The sequence below is a fragment of the Alexandromys fortis genome, unplaced genomic scaffold, assembly GCF_014885135.2.
Source record: "Alexandromys fortis isolate MF-2015 unplaced genomic scaffold, M_Fortis_MF-2015_v1.1 scaffold_92, whole genome shotgun sequence".
NCBI lineage: Eukaryota > Metazoa > Chordata > Mammalia > Rodentia > Cricetidae > Alexandromys > Alexandromys fortis.
The window spans coordinates 4,758,051-4,775,195 of NW_026067972.1; the positions used below are offsets into that span (position 1 = coordinate 4,758,051).

General features: G+C 50.7%; 1 protein-coding gene across 1 annotated transcript in view; it reads left to right on the plus strand.

The window, feature by feature from the left end:
* Positions 1–17,097, plus strand: part of Fbxo10 (F-box protein 10) — a 39,627-nt gene extending 22,530 nt beyond the window's left edge. Inside the window, exons 4-11 of the mRNA XM_050155870.1 lie at positions 1,253–1,402; positions 3,291–3,427; positions 5,526–5,596; positions 7,355–7,507; positions 8,289–8,558; positions 9,678–9,991; positions 10,935–11,116; positions 13,808–17,097. Coding sequence (XP_050011827.1) covers positions 1,253–1,402; positions 3,291–3,427; positions 5,526–5,596; positions 7,355–7,507; positions 8,289–8,558; positions 9,678–9,991; positions 10,935–11,116; positions 13,808–13,982 — 1,452 coding nt within the window. The 3' untranslated portion in view covers positions 13,983–17,097. The remainder of the gene's footprint in view (positions 1–1,252; positions 1,403–3,290; positions 3,428–5,525; positions 5,597–7,354; positions 7,508–8,288; positions 8,559–9,677; positions 9,992–10,934; positions 11,117–13,807) is intronic.
* Positions 17,098–17,145: the final 48 nt, after the last annotated feature.

Genomic DNA, 17,145 nt, shown 5'->3' on the forward strand with positions numbered 1-17,145 from the left:
AGTGACTGCTATGGGCTAGGGACGTGACTCAGTCGGTAGTGCCAGGTTCACTGTCTAGCACTACATAAAGTAGTGTGTGGTGGTGCAGCCCTGTGATCCCAGGACAGGTGGTCCCTGGAGATGAAGTCATTGTTGGCCACACTTTTTAGAGCAAGCTCAAGAGCATGAAGTGAATGGGGAAAAAAAAAATTAAAAAAAGGACATGACTGCTCCTAGGTATGGGGGAGGTGCAGGTTTATTGTAGGTAATAGGGAGAGCAGGCAAAGGCAGGGACATCTAGGAGAGTCCAGAGTAGTGGCCCTGAGTTGGACGTTGTGAGGAAGAGGGGAGGGCCAGAAGACCAAGAGGTCAGGAGGGTAAAGGGTAGACAAAAAGGGAAAAAAGGTTGGGTGACCAAAATGTCTGGTATACAGGGAAGAGAAATGAGGAAGGGTAGCCCGGTCTCTGGGCTGGAGAAGTTTAGGATAGGTGGCGGGGTATGGGGCCAAAAGAACCCCACGACAGGGAATAAGGGATGCTGAGAGAACCTGGTGGCAAGTCCACTTGATATGTTAAGTAGGCACCCGGGTCAGCTGATTGTCCTGGGTTTGAGGCCTAACAAAGACAGCTTGGCTTGCTCTGTAAGCTTCTCTCCACCACCCCATGAGCCCAGGGCCAGGCTTCTGAGCTTTAGAAAAACTCTGGCTCGAAGTACATAGTGCGAAAGGAAGTGTCGCAGTGTATAGGGAGATGGTGTCCTCTGAAACGAGCCTGGAAGATTGGGTGCACAGAGAGGCACCCCTCTTACAAACTGTGAACTGCTGGGACTGTGTGGGAGGGAAAAACTTGCATGCTCTTCTTGTAGGGTTTGTTATTATTACTACACAGTGTGTGTGTGTGTGTGTGTGTGTGTGGTGCGTGTGAGTGTATGTGTGTACGTTTGTGTATGCGTGTGTGTGCACCTGTGTATGACCATGTGTATGTGGTACATGTGAGTGTATGTGTGTACATGTCTGTATATGTGCGTGTGTACCCATGTGTATGTCTCTGTGTGTGCACATGTGTATTCCGTGTGTGTGTGCATGTGCACATGCGCGTGCACACGTACCGCAGCATGAGTGTGGAGGTCCAGACAACTCTCCTCTCACTATCCTGGGAAGTGAACTTGTGTTGTCAGGCTTGTCAGCAAGTCCATTACCCCCTAAACCATCTCCTCTGATAGTTTTTGACCATCCTTTGACCAAAGAAATGTTTTGTTCTCTCTTCTGCTTAGATTGTCATGCTCAGGAATGATATTTACCGCTGCCGGGCATCAGGCATCTTTCTTCGATTGGAGGGTGGAGGCTTGATCGCTGGCAACAACATTTACCACAACGCAGAGGCTGGTGTGGACATTCGGAAGAAATCCAACCCACTCATCCTGGTACTTTTCTCCATCCTCTTGGCATTTAGCCTGGTCTCATTTTCTAGAACCCTTGTCTGAGGATGTTTAAGTAGTTCAGATTGGTTCCTGCCCGTTTTTGTGTGTCCTCATGACTTCTTTCTAGGTGTCTGAGCGATGACTTTGGACAAGTCCCTTCCTGAGATCGTCACACCAATAGGAAAAAGATGGGCTGGACAGGGCATTTTTCTCAGCACCTCATCAGAACTCGTGTGTCTGGCTATGAAACTGATTCTAGTAAAGAGGCACCGTCTATCCTAAATGGCACGTGAATCTAAAATTGAAGCCAGTCTGCTCGGTCATTCTTTGTAGGAAAGGACAGGGATACTTTATCCTCCGGGGGATTTTGTAGACGTGAGAGCAGGTGAAGTCTGCTTTATTCTTGGTATGGGGTTGGTAGAATGATACACAGGTTCTCTTGTAATTCAAGCTGGCATCATACCAGGTGAACCTGATGTGAACTCTTAATCCTCCTGCCTCCGCCTCCTGAGCTTTGGGGATTATAAACTTGACTTGCAGTTAGGGTTTTTCCAGCATAAAAACTACATAAAATCCTTGCATATGTGGCCCGGGAGATGGCTCAGTTGATGCCATGCTTGCTTTGCAAACGTGAAGTCTTAAGTTCAGCGTTCACAGGAAACAATAGGCATGGGGAGCTGGAGAGACGGCTCAGTGGTTTAGAGCTCTTAACTGCTCTTCCGGAGGACCTGGGTTCAGTTCCCAGCAGCCACATCAGGCAACTCTCAACTTCTATAACTCCAGCTTCAAGGAATTGCATACACCTGCACACATATGGCACACACATGTGCACGTACACACAAATTTAAGAAGAGGCATGGTGCTACACCCCTGTAATCCTCACTTTGGGGAGGTGGAAACTGGAAGGTCCCTGGGATTTACTGGACAGCGGGTCAAGTCCAGTTGGCAAGTCCCAGCTCACGGGAGAGGCCAAGCCTCAAGGTTCAGAGTGATGCAAACCAACACAGCATCAGCCTCTGGTCCCTATGTTCATGTACACATCCATACATGTGCACAAACACGAGTATCATACACACAAATCCTTGCCTGTGTGAACGTTAGACTAGAGACTCGTTCCCTCTCTGTTCTGACTTTTCCAGAGATTTCAGGAACTGGGGAATTGTGAGTTTAGAATGTGAGGCTTGTTTACGTACCAGATGCTTCTAAAGTTCTCTGTAGCTATTAGTCATTCTGTGAAATAGAATGATTTTCTAGGGGGAAACGTGGGGTGCAGAGGGTAAAGGACCTTGTTGGCAACTAACAGGGCTGGGGCTTGAGTTCAGACAGTCTAAACTCAGGATTGATGTTCTTAGCTCGTTCTAACCAAACTGGCCATGAAAACACAGAGAGAATCCATAACTCTGGATTAAAAAGACACACCCAGCCAGTGACTTCTGCCCATCCCTTCCCCTCAAGGGGCCTCTGCTGTGCAGCTGGTGGGTAATGCGCTGCCTCCACAGAGGAGTTCCCGACGTTGCCAGAAAGATGCGCAGAGTCTGCGGGCAGTGGGGTGGGCAGCTTCAGCAGGCAGAACGGAGTCCAGGCTTAATGAGATGAGGCAGGGAAGTCCTGCCACATATACCTACCTCTCTAAGCTTCTCAGTCTTTTGCGGGAGAGGTTTGGACACTTTGCATAGCCCCCAACAGTAAAGGCCATATAGCCGTGTTACCTCCACACCCTGCCCGCTGTTGGCATTCTCACACGTGTGCAAGGAAGGCAGCTCCATAGCTTAGCCCCTGTGTTGTGTGCCCGGGAACTTGTGATGGTGTTCTTGTGGCCATGGCCATCTTGGTGCGCTCTCTGCACCCCGACATGCTGGATCTGTCTGCCACATCTCACTTTCACTTGCAGTGTAACCAGATCCACCACGGTCTTCGATCTGGTATTGTTGTCCTTGGCAATGGGAAAGGCGTCATCAGGAACAACCAAATCTTTTCAAATAAGGAGGCGGGCATTTATATCCTGTACCACGGAAATCCAGTTGTGAGGTAGGCACTGCTCTGCCCGGACTCTCTGGCTCTTCAGCGGTCCCTTACTCCCCTTCTCTGTGCCTTTCTTCCATTTGAAAGCCTGTTTGTTTACTACAGTGGTGCTGCAAAAAATAGTCTTCATCCATAGTCCCACCGCAGTAACACAGCTGCCCGGTGTTTCTGCCTTCCTTCCAGCTAGCTGTGTGCAGGCATTCTGTTTGGCAGACGCTACTGTGCACTTCCAGCAGATATAACAAAGGCAAGCAAGTGCCAGCTGTTCTCAAGGAGCTGACTCTAGTCTGGAATGAGAAAAGGCACTTGCTAGAAAGCCTGACAAACAGTTTGACCCCAGGGACTCACATGATAGAGAGAACCGACTATTTCAGGTTGTTCTCCGTTCACACTATAGGTGTGCTGTTACATATGTGCCCAGACATACAGGCACATGATAAATGAACGAATGAACAAAGATGACCCTGGTCTCTACATGAATGCATGCTGTGATCTTTCTGTGCTGTAGGTCATCAGGAGGAAGCGAGGGGCAGTATTGGGTGTGTCTGCCATCCTAGCAGAAGTTGGGACAGACTGTGACAGGCACCATGATGCTGTCCAGAGGAAAGATTCATTCTGACTAAGACCGTGTAGGAAGGCCTTTTACTGGAAGTGCCATTCGAGTTGGAGGAAAACTTGCCCAGCATGCACCAGGCCCTAGAAGGCTCAGTCTTCAACTAAAGAGGAGTAGGAGAAAGAGGACTTGAACCCTCTTGGAGCTGTCGTGCTATTCCTAGGGAGAAGAGGAGGGGCGACAGACAGCAGCACAGAGCCAGACGCCCTCTACAAGAGCAGCAAGTGCTCGGCCACCTCTCCGGTCTCAACTAGTGTTTTAGCTTGAGGCTGTCCCAGTGGGTCAGTGCCTTATGGGCACTGTAGCATGACCTTCTGTACCCACAGGTCCACCTCTGTCTCTGCTGTGCAGTTAAGAGGGGAAAGAAACGGCAGAGAGCCTTGTGCTGATGGAGACAGGCCTGTGCCAGCTGAGTTGCGGAGGGTGGACTAAGATTTTGAGCGGAAGCCTTAGCTGTCGAAGCTTTAGGAAAGCTGGTGTTGGTTGCAGCAGATGTGCACAGTGGTGCCTTCCCTGCCCTTTCCATGGGAGTTTGTCTAAATATTATTGCATGGTATTTACCTGTGTCACTTGGGGAGATTCCAGCTCATACCCATACCATTGTTCTCCATGTCTTATCGAGTCCTACTTTCAGATAGTATCCCATGGCTGAAGACCATTTATGTAAGCATGATGTGTGGACATAGAGTACCTCGCTTGTGCTGGGAAACATTAGAGCTTCGAAGGAAGGCTCTCAAGTCAGCGTTACTGCTTTTTAAGGCACGGTTGTCCTGAGAGGATAGGCTGTGCTTTTTCCCTCCATGTTTATTTATTTAGGAATGGGGTCAGGGGCGGGGAGGGGAGGGGGCACAAGAGTCTGAGGTCCCCAGCTGAAGCACCACAGCACTGAGAGCTGTGGAGCTCTGATCATCCTAAGAAAGCTTGGTACAGCATCCTAGAAATTCTTCCTGCCGCCAAGACTTGCCTGGTGGCACATGTACCATGGCCACATCTGTATGGATGGCTTGTGTGTTGACTGATGCAGCACAGAAAAGCCACAGAGAGGGGCTGGAGAGATGGCTCAGTGGTTAAGAGCACTGGCTGCTCTTCCAGAGGTCCTGAGTTCAATTCCCAGCAACCACATGGTGGCTCACAACCATCTGTAATGAGATCTGGTGCCCTCCTCTGGCATGCGGGCATACATGGAGGCAGAATGTTGTATACATAATAAATAAATCTAAAAAAAAAAAAAAAGAAAAGCCACAGAGAGTTGGACATTATAGTGCTTATGTCCAGAGTTATCAGTTTAGTTCCGGGTCAAGCTATCCCAGGTCAGATAAGAATTTCCAAGTACTTAGTTTATGGGATTTCAAAAAGTGGCACACACTCACGTGCACACAGGCACACACACACACTCGAACAGGTAACATTTTGAAAAGGTTTTAAAGGAAGGGACTTTGAAGCATGACGTCGGTGCCTTTGTCTCACGTCTTTCCCTGTCTTCTGTTTCAGTGGAAACCACATCTTCAAGGGCCGCGCAGCCGGCATTGCAGTGAACGAGAATGGCAAGGGCCTCATCACAGGTATATGATAGGAACTGCTTGAACTGTAGCCAGCCAGTGCAGGTGACAGCCAAGCCACCGTCCCCTGGCATCACCCCCACCGCTTCAGGCCCCTAAGCCACTCTTTTGCTTACCCCAGACCTCCTGTGATTAGCAGGTGGGCATTCAGGGGTGCCAGTTCTGTGGGGAGGTCATGCTTTTCATAAGAGGGCCCAGCTCAGCACAGGGGAGTACCATCTCTGACAGACAGCTGCTGGCCAGCTAGCTCACACTTCCAGCTGCACCAATTAAACAGCTGTCTGAGGTTTCCATACTTCTATGTGAGCTTCTGCCTGCTCTGCAAATCTGTCTGTCCAATTCTTACGTATCTGTTATGTCTCAACTCATACCACGTCCTGTGGGAAGCCTGCCCTAGCTCTCCTCATCCATAGATAATGCCCACTGTGCCCAGGACACTTCCTCTATTATACATTTTACAGAATCTCCTAGTGTTGTTTTGTCTGTCTTCTCTGGTACCAAGCAAAGGTCACATCTGCCTGGTATATCATTGGAGCCTGGGATTTTTTTTTTCTTTTGGTTTTTTGAGACAGGGTTTCTCTATGAAGTCAGTCTGTAGACCTGGCTGACCTCGAACTCAGAGAGTTAATCTGCCTGCCTCTAGGATTAAAGGCATGCACCACCACCACCCGGTGTGGAGCCTTGGGATCTTGATTACAAGGAACTATCATTTACCAAATACTCATAACTCAGTCGGAGGCCACTTTGCCTAGCATGTGTGTGGCCATAGATTAGATCCTAGCATTGCAAACAAGAAAACAAACAAACAAAACCACTATTGAGAATCAACTGTGTGTAGCCCTTGTTCCAGGGGAGTGGACAGTTTATAAGGCAGCGCGTGGGAATAACTGAAAGCATATGCGGGCAAACAAAACTGCCCAGCCATCGGCATGAGGCGATGGGAGAACTGTGTGGGCTCTTGAAGTCATGTGATCGTGGTAGACTTCAAGGGTGACGCAGGATCCAGAACCTGAGCAGTAGAAGGGGTCCAGAGAAACAGCTCCGTGTGCAGGGCCTACCTACGCAGACAGACTTTCACACCTAAGAGGGACTGCTCGTAGGATGGAGTGTGCAAGCAAGGGGTGGCGATAGGGTTGGAGAGGCAGGAAAGGCTATCACACAGGGAAGTGTCCTGGTTCCTAGAACCACATCCGCCTTGTCACTGTGCTGAGGCAGCAGTGTTTTTGTTTTTTTTTTTTTGTTTTTGTTTTGTTTTTCGAGACAGGGTTTCTCTGTGGCTTTGGAGCCTGTCCTGGAACCAGGTCTCGAACTCACAGAGATCCGCCTGCCTCTGCCTCCCAAGTGCGTGCGCCACCACCAACCCAGCTTGAGGCAGCAGTGTTTAAAAGGACCACCTTTCTGATGTGAGACTCTGCTACCAAGTCCTAGGAGAGGAGGTAGCTCCCAGGGATGGGGCAGGCCTAGGCTGAGGACTAGCGTATGGGAATGGGGGGAGGTTTTCCTCATCTGTCTCAAGGCTGCAGGGTAGAGTGAGTGGAGGCACTGGAGTGTACAAGAGGAACACAGACTTTGTCCTTGGGAAAGGGGGTGAGTTTCCGGAAACAGCCGGTGGGTAAGTTTCAGGGTGCTGGCTGCTGGCAGCATAGGTGTGCGTGCCCTGCTCTGGGGAGGGTTGGGAGTGCCTTCTTTTAACTGTCCTCGCCATCATGGCCTGCCCTGGAGGTGGCCCTGGGGTTCTGACCTTTCCACATCTCCCCATAGAAAATGTCATCCGTGAGAACCAATGGGGAGGGGTAGACATCCGCCGTGGCGGCGTCCCGGTCCTCAGGAGCAACCTCATCTGCTTTGGCTACTCGGACGGTGTGGTCGTGGGAGATGAAGGCAAAGGACTGATAGAGGGAAACACCATCTATGGTGAGGAGTGTGTTCCTGCCCCGTGGGCTGCAGGAGGCCCAGGTCTCAGCTTCAGCTAGTGGGTTCTGAGGAGGCAGTCAGTTCCTCTAGGCCTCAAAAACCTCCCTGGTAGAACAGGCGTGTGTAATCTCGGGCCTCTTAGCAGGGGTCTCCTCTTCTACCTCCTGACCCAAGTTAAGCCCAGAGGTCAGCAAGCAGTGCTCCATCTCCATGTAAAATAGTAAAAGGCAGGGAGCTGTCTGCCACAGTGGCCCGTGTGAGCACCAGCTCTTGGGCATCTAACTCCTCCCATCCCTTTAATGCAAACAGCGGAAGATTTAACATAAAAACAGGGTTATTTCAAAAAAAATACTGTTCTCACCATGTGACTTTAAGCAAAGCCTGAGCGTTTCTGGCCGGGATCTAATATCTGTGGCTAACTCTGTGTGCTTTGTCAGCCATCAGCCCCAACTTAAAGATGAGGGCCTGAGGCACACAAGTCCGGTTACTCACTCAGGGTCCCAGCTAGGAAGTGGTAGGACCGGGGTTCACACTGAGCCTGCTCCCTCCTCACAGAGGCCTTGGTGTCCCCTTGGCAGTTCTCGGAGCACTTCACACCCTAGGTGTGATCCTAGAAAGTGAGGTGAATTGGTCATTGTCCCTTGCGTTTGCAGGAGAAGCCCATAGCCAGAGCTATGAGGCGACTTGCCTCAGTACCTTTTACTTCCCCTTTTGGGGTGACACTGGGTGCTGCGTCACCTATCCTTGGGTGCCGGTGACAGGCTCTTTTCTGTGACCCCAGCTAACAAAGGCTGTGGTGTGTGGATGATGTCCTCCAGCCTGCCCCATGTCACCAGCAACCATGTCAGCTACAACGGCCTGTATGGAGTGGCAGTGTTCAGCCAGAAGGATGGCTCCGGTGAGTTCCCTGGAGGCCACGGGGCCCAGGAGAACTTCAGTGAGGATGGGGACGCCATCCTCTGGGAGACAGAGCTGGAGAAAGAGGACGACCCACTGCGCAGGCCCGTCACCGTAGCTCTCGTGGAGTCCAACAGTATTAATCACAATGGAGGTGAGTGTGCTCCAGCCCCTGTGGTGACCTTCATGGCTCCCACTGTCCTGGGGCTCTCCGTGCACTGGCCCAACCTGTCCTAGCTCCGTTAGCTACCCAGTTATTACTCAGCCCCTGGACTTTCCCCCAAACTCAAATCCATCTCTTCTTCCCTCTGCCCCACTGACTTCACTAATGTGTTGCTTTTGCCTGAGATTCACTTTCTCCCTATACATCCCACACCAGCAAGGACTTCCTGACTGCAGACTCATCCCCTCATCCTGTCTTCCTTGGATTTGTGCCCTAACCCATACCCAATGACATGGGGTCATAAAGTCTTAGTTGGCTTTACTTTCTGTTTAGATTTATTCATTCTATTCTATTTTATGTGTGTGAGTGTTTTACCTGCATGTGTATCTGTATACCACATTCATGTGTAATACTCATGGTCGTCAGAAGAGGGCGTTGGATCCCTCTGGAAATGCCATTACAGATGATTGTGAGCTGATGAGAGGATGTAGGTGCTAGGACTCAAACCCGGGTGCTCTATAAGAGCAACAGGTGCTTTTAACCAGCGAGCCATCTCTCCAGCCCCATCCAATGGCGTATTCTATGGGGTAAGACTCACCAGTGCTGATGGAGTAAGAGAACAGATTCATGGGTCCTGGAAGGCTCTTTCCTCTGGAGTGACATGGAGCAGTGAGATCAGTTGCAGCAGCCCCAGGGGAGTGAGTTCTGCCAGCACACCCCCAGGAGAGAATTCCTTTCGTGAAGCTTTGCTGCCTGGTAGCCATGTAAGGTGACTCTCCAAGCTAGGGAAACCGCACAGGTGTCACCAAGAGGCTGGTCCATGCTGCTGTTGAACCAGCCTGGGTCTCGTCTTCCACGCTGCCTCTTCAAGGCGTTGTCACTGTCCCTTTGCTAGGCTGTAGGAGACCTGGGGTGGGAGCTCGGGCCGGAGGACCGTTGAACACAAGGGGTCCTCTTACAGCCTGTGTTCCTGGCCACCTTAGCAGGGATTCCGCGCCTCTTCCCTACCATCCTGGAGTGCACACTTGAGGCGATGCTGCTCCTTCTGGCTGGTATTGTCAGAGCTGACTCCAGGATCTCCTGTGCTCTTCCCACTCCCACACTCTGCAGCGTCAGGACTCTTTGTCCAGAGCAGCGAGGCGCTGCAGGTCGTCACCAATGTGATCCATGCCAACGGGGACAGAGGCATCACCATTGTTCAGAGCAGCCAGCTCACGCGGGTGACCAACAACAGCATCTCCTGCAACCGCCAGAGTGGGGTCAAGGTCGAAGCCCAGTGCAAGGTGGAGCTCCGGGGCAACGGTATCTATGACAACAGAGGCCATGGCATCATTACTAAGGGTGACAATACTGCTGTTGTGGAAAATGACATCATTGGCAACCGGGGCAGTGGACTGCAGTTGCTGCCCAGGTCTGACACTAAGGTAAGCTGCCCAGAACCAAAGTAATCACATAGAAACTATATTATTTAAATCACTGCTTGGCCCATTAGCACAGCTTCTTATTGGTTAGTTCTTTTTTTTATTAATTATTTATTAAAGATTTCTGCCTCCGCAACCACCTCCCATTTCCCTCCATCTCCCTCGGTCAAGTCCCCCTCCCTCATCAGCCCAAAGAGCAATCAGGGTTCCCTGCCCTGTGGGAAGTCCAAGGACCACCCACCTCCATCCAGGTCTAGTAAGGTGAGCATCCAAACTGCCTAGGTTCCCACAAAGTATTGGCTAGTTCTTACATATTAGTTTAACCCATCTCTATTAATCTGTGTATCACCACGTGGCTGTGGCTTACCTGCTAAAGTTCCGGGTTTATCTCTGGCAGGGCTACATGGCTTCTCTCTGACTCCACCCTCTTTCTTCCAACATTCAGTTTAGCTTTCCCCACCTACCTCTATTCTCTGCACAGGCCCAAGACAGTTTCTTTATTTTATTTATTTATTTATTTATTTATTTATTTATTTATTTATTTTGAATTTTAGGGTTTCTCCGTAGCTTTTGGTTCCTGTCCTGGAACTAGCTCTTGTAGACCAGGCTGGCCTCAAACTCACAGAGATCCGCCTGCCTCTGCCTCCTGAGTGCTGGGATTAAAGGCGTGCGCCACCACCGCCCGGATTGACAGTTTCTTTATTAACCAATGGAATTCACAGCATACAGAGGGAAGAATTGTCCCCAGCTCGGCCCTCCTACCGCCTGTCCATCAACTTTAGGACTCTAGTGGCTCCACCAGGCTGGCCTCTGTGCCCACCCAGAGCTTCCCTTGCTCCATCTGACCTCTCCAACACACTTAGACCCCATGGTTTCCTAGCAGTCACTCACCTGCCCAGCTTCCAATCTGTGAGTCTCTGTGACTCTCTGTGGCTGCTTCTTCCAGGTCCTGAAGAACCGGATCCACTCCTTCCGCGCCTACGGCATTGCAGTGCGGGGCCGTGCTAAGGCCCTGGTGCAGGAGAACATCATCTTCCAGGGGAAGACCAACAAGACCATCTTCCAGCAGATCACTAACAACCGAGAATGCATCATGCAGAACAATAAGTTCCTGGTCTTCAAGAAGAAGTAAGTGAGCTCTGGAGATGGCCCCTGGGTAGAGCACTTGCCGTGTGAGCACAGGCACCCGAGCTGGGGTTCCAGCACCCGCGCAGATGCTGGCCGTGTTGTCTTGAATCTGTTCCTTCTGTTAGCCAAATGCAGCGTAGTTGGCCTGGTGCATTGCTGTGAGTCGCTCGTTGTTTCCAACGTACAAACAGTGGATAGCGTACAAAGCAGTGGATTTGTTACTGCGTCTCCACACAGGTGTCGTTAGTACAGTGCTCTCCCGCTGCCTGTCCTTACTCTTGCTGCACCCCTCTTGCTGGCCACCCTTGTTCTCCTGAAATAGTCCCCCATCCTCTTTTCAGAAATTTTCTGTTCTGGATAATTGAATGGTCACCATACCCTCTAAGATAAGGAATACAAACAAAACGTTGGGATATGGTTCATGCCTTTACTCACTGGGGAGGCTGGTTCAGGAGGATCACCAAGTATGAGGTCAGCCCGAGTTGGAATATCTCAAAAAAAAAAAAAAAAAGTGTGAAGATCATTTGGATGCATTTGAAACTGTGACGAATGCGTCTAGTTCTCAAGGCCTGAATGGCATCCAGAGGTTGGCAGTGTTACTAATTCTCTTCTGCTACCTGTTTGTGAGTGGGCTCTGGGAAACTGTCATTACTTTAACCTCATAAATGACCCTGAGTGTTTTAGAGAAGTTGCAAGCTCAGTATTCGGCAGTAAGTTTTGTTAGAACATAGTTCGTTTGCTGGTGCATCGCCTCAGTCTTCTCACACAAGATTGCAGCACAGCGGGAAAAACAAGGCAGTATAAACTGCCGTAGGGTCTCTGTTGCTGTGCAGAGACACCCTGACCGTGGCAACTGTTGTAGAGGGAAACATTTCACTGGGGCTGGCTGACAGTCCAGAGGTTTAGTTCATTGTCCTAACGGTGGGGAGCACAGCAGCACGCAGACAGATGTGCTGGAGAGGTAGCCGAGAGCTCTACATCCAGATGTGAAGGCAGCAGGAAGAGAGTGTGAGACACACTGGGCCTGGCTTGAGCATATTCTCCCTCACAGTGTAGGAGTGAATCCAACACAGTGGGGAAGCCATGGCGGGTGGGTCAGCTCTGGCCCTGTCAGCAGGAGCGTGAGGCAGCTGGTCACATCGTGTCTGCTGTCGCGAAGCAGGCAATGGATGGCAGGCTTCTGCTTGACTCCTCTCTGTTTCTGTCAGACCCTCAGGCCTCAGGAAGGTGCCACCCACATTTCAAGCTGTCTTCCATACTCCTCAGACTTCTGGGACTGACCAACTCCTGGATTCTTGGACCTTCTGTTAGTAGATGGCTGTTGTTGGACTAGCTGGACCACAGCCTGTAAGCCAGCCTAAATAATTCCCTTTAGATAGATAGATAGATAGATAGATAGATAGATAGATAGATAGATAGATAGATAGATAGATAGATAGACAGGCCACAGAGGAAATGAATATATATACATATTCACTATATATGTGTATGTATATACATACACACATTCTGTTTGGTTCTGTTCCTTAGAGAACCCATTATACAGTAATTTGTAATCCAGTCATGTTCCAGTGAAGACTAGGTTATCACAGTCTCTTTTCTGTGTTCACATACCATAAACACAAAGACACCTACAAATCTAAATCTAGATTCTGCACAAAATGTGGTATTGTCTGAGTCTGCTTCTTGCGCATAGCGTCATTATCTCCCGTTCCATCCATTTTCCGTAAATGGTATAGCTGCATCCACCTATTGATGGGCGTCTCAGCTGCTTTCCTCTGCTGGCGACTGTGGCCAGTCCAGCAGCAGGCATGGGTGTGTGAGTGACCCTGTGCTGGTCCAGCTTTAGTTGTTGGTTTTTATTTGATGTGTAACATGAGTGTCCCATGGATTGCATGCATGTCTGCCTCATGTATGAGCCTGGTGTCTGCAAAGGTCAGAAGAAAGTCAGACCCCCTGGAAGTCATTCTCTGTCTCTTTGTTTTATTGAGGCAGGGTTTCAATGTGTAGCCCTGGCTGTCCTAGAACCCTGAAGAACGGGTTAGCCGGAGCACACCGCTCTCTGCTTCGTGCATTCTTTTTCAGCATCAACAGTTTCCATGCACTGGTGCAGCAGCTCCTTTGCCTGCTTGTCACCTGAAGGTGATGATAAATAAGACTTGTAGACTATTTGTGCTCACAAAGCTGGTGTGCGGGGGCTGGAGAGATGGTTCAGAGGTTAAGAGCATTGCCTGCTCTTCCCGAGGTCCTGAGTTCAATTCCCAGCAACCACATGGTGGCTCACAGCCATCTATAATGAGATCTGGTGCCCTCTTCTGGCATATAAACATACATGAAAGGAGTGTTGTATACATAATAAATAAATAAATCTTTAAAAAAAAAAAGCTGGTGTGCGTGCGCATGGAGGGGAGGGGTAGAGATAAAATCCACTGATTCACATCTAGATCCAGAAAGATGGGGAGAGTTGAGGACCTCAGAGGAAATGTCACCAAGGTTCCATGCAGAAATGCAACAGGGATCTGTCCCTTGGTCTCTCACTCCACCTTATTGGGCAGTCACTGACTTAGAAGATAAAACCCATACCTAGATTTAAACTCGGAGACCCAGAAAACTGGAGCCAAAGGTGAGATGCAGGGGTTCACCCAGTGCTCTCTGCCTCTGTATTCACTCGCTTTCCTTCTGCACCTCCAGGTCTGACACTTGGCGCCTGGTGAATCCACCAGCACGGCCTCACCTTGAAAACTCAGTCAGGGGCTCCTCTGGGTCCCACAGTGGGCAGAAGGTGACGGCCATGGCAACCAGGATCACAGCCCGTGTGGAAGGTGGTTACCACAGCAACCGCAGCATCTTCTGTACTATCCTGTAAGCAAGAAGACTTGCCTCAGCCCCAAGCCCCAGTAGAAGAGCTCAGAAGAGCTAGAGGCTAAGACTCTTGGGATGGAAGTTAAGCCTGGGAAGACTCCCAGCCCCACCCCCATCCTACACACCACCACTCCTGAAAAGAGGGTCCTAGGCCTCCTGGGGACTAAGAACAAGGTACTTCTAAACCCTTTACTCCACAGCCTTTATCAGGAAGGACCTTGGAAACATTCCCCCAGGAGAAAAAGTAAGAGCAATTGGGAATGTTCCAGCACTTAGAGGTTAGGAAGAACTAGGGAGGGTCAAACAGCACATGCAGATTTTAGGTCAATCATTCCACACTACAGAGAACCTCACTTTACACAGACCAAACCTAGACTCTTCTCAGGGAAGAGAGTCCTTCTGATCAAGGAAAGTAACTGTGGTGAGGAAGACAACTGCTGCCTTTCCAGGGCCTGCCCTCTTGGTCCCTCAGGGGACAGGACTGCCTCCCAGCTGCCTCTGGGGACTGCAGTGTTTAAAGACAGTTCCAGACTGGCACATGGCCCTGGGAGCAAGGAAGGGGCTGGGAGCAAGAAGGTCCTCCTGAAAAGCTGTCCCAGGAATGATGAGGGGACACACTAAAATAAGAGGGGCAGGTGGCTGCCTCAGGTGTGCAGGCAGGTGCTGGGCTGGGCCGTGTGAAGAACGAAGCTCCACTGTCCCTAAGGAGCCCCCAGGTTCAAAGCATTAGCTCAGTGCCTGCCACAGGGTTAGGGCTGTGCGTGGACACTACTCTGCCCCTGCAAGCTTCAGCCTGTCTAGGTGGAGGTGCCCTCCAGCGTGTCCGGAGCCTCATGGATGACCAGCTGCCTAGACCAGCCCTACCGTGTTTCCCACTCTGTGCCTTGGCTTGAGCTTGTTTTCCTTCCCGGCATGCCCTCCCAGCTATCCCAGCTATCTCCGTGTGTGCAGGCCCCACCTCTCACTCCAGGGTTAGCTCAGACACTGCCATCTCCGTGTAACTCCCGTTGCTCCGGTGATAGTGTCCCCCCACCCCAGCCTCACCCTCCCGTTCCCTCTCAGGGCACTGAGCACTTTCTGCCTTGCTTTGGAACTCTCTGGGTCCATACCCTGTCCTGCCTGTTTACCTGTGAACTCTCCGAAGGTAGAGCCCCTTCTGTCTGTGTCCTTAAGTCCCAGCCCAGAGCCAGAGTTGAGTTAGTGGCCTAAGTGATGGGAAGGCCCACTCCCAAAGGGCTTCCCTAGACTGTACTGTGAATGTGACAAGCTTTGAGAGCAAGGTGGGCTTGGACCCCACTGTGGAAGGGGACTGCATGCAGGGCCAGCTCCGCCTTGATCACCCCCTTTCCCACTTGGCCTTTACTGCAGGGCCCTCACCAGCCTTTGGGGTCAGATCCCATGCTGGTTCTGTGGAGCCCTAGGTGCTGCTGTTGGGTGGGTGGGAGGGGGAGCTCTGACTTCTCCCTAAGCACTCTGGGAACAGGAACCCTGGTCTTTCCCATCTGCAGTACTGCCCATGCACTTGTCTGGTGGCCCCAATATGAGTCGCTGTATAAAACGCTGCCTTTGGTATTTTGTAAGAAATGACTTTTCTGTGAATCAAGTACTTACGAAAATCTCAATAACCAAAATAAAGCTCTATATATTTTAAAGGAGGCACTTCCGGGTCTTAACTGGGCCCACACATTTGCTGCAGTTCCAAGGGACCGGCAGGCTTCCCCGCAGGTGCCACTGAGACCGCAGAATCAAAGCTCTCGTTGTACCAGTTTGCTCCCACCAGGGCTCAGGATTCAAGGCTGCAGGGCTACATTTCGGGGCCTCCATACCATCCAGAGTCCTGCCCAGGGGCCTGTCTGGAGATAACCACTGACATTGCCTCCATACAGGTCACCCGGTGCACCAAGGGGCTTCAGATACATGAGCATGTCTCCCTGGATTGGGTTCTCCCTCAGCATGTACCCACTCAGCTCATGAGCTCGGTGTTAGAACTGTTTTCACATCTCTTGTGTGAGTGTTTCTATGTGAGCCTGTGTCACAGCACACATGTGAAGGTCAGAGGACAACTTTGGGGAAGTTGGTTCTCTGCTTCTCGCTTCTCCCAGGTGGGTTCCAGGGAGTGAACTCGGGTCATCTGGCTTGGCAGCAAGTGCCTTTACCGAACACTAAGCCATCTTCTGGCCTAGTAGTAAATAAATACATCTGTTATGTTTTCTTAGTCTTAAAAGCAGCCCACCCGAGCTAAGGCAAACCCATCTTCTGAACTTTCTTCTGATAAGGGGTGTTCAGAGTCAGCTCCCTCTCCTGACTTCCCTTGTGGGCTTCTTAACCAACTGCTTTGTTTTTCAAGCTGCCCCGGATTAGCTGAAGCTTCCTCCCAAATGTTGGCATTATAGGCTTGTGCCACCATTCCCAGCCCAGACTGTGTTGCCATGAGCTGTTTTATGCATCTCTTTCATCCAGTGTGGAGCAGTCTGTTTCCTACAGAGAACTGATTTCCTGGGGGCGGGGGGTGTCAGAGTACCAGGTATCCTGTTACTCTCTGCCTTTCCAGTTGAGGCAAGCTACTCTGGGAACTAGTGCTTTTCAGTGAGGCCAGCAGCTAGGAAGCCAATGGATTTCCTGTCTCTGCTTCCCGGTGTTGGGTTGGAACTCAGGTGTTTGTGGGACTCTTAACTGCTGAGCTCTCTCCAACCCCGTTTTTGTTGCTACGGGTGTATGCGCACCACAGCCCACAGTGGAGACAGGACAACTTGCCTGTGCTGGTTATCCCCTCACCATGTGAACCCATGACAGGCTTCCAATCAGTCTGTCTTAAACTCACCTGCAGAACCATGGCCACAAGACCATTTGGTACTGTCTAAAAAGACTCAAGCCTCTAGCGCAGCTCCCCTCCCCAGACCCCAGGAACTTTATTACAACAGCGGGTCTGTCAAGGTCTGAATCCAAAACCAAGTGAGACCCTCATGATGATGGTCCATGCTTTCCACGTTGTATTCATCGCCAACCATGCCCCTCTGCGTGGTTTCCATGGGGAGGGAAAGCCGTGGTTATCATTCCTGACTGGGCTCTGCTGTGCTGTAGTAGGCTGTTCATTTAGATCCCACTGCAGGCCCTCCTCCACCTGCTGCGGCTCATCCAGGTCCTCCTTTTAAACCATCATCCTTTCT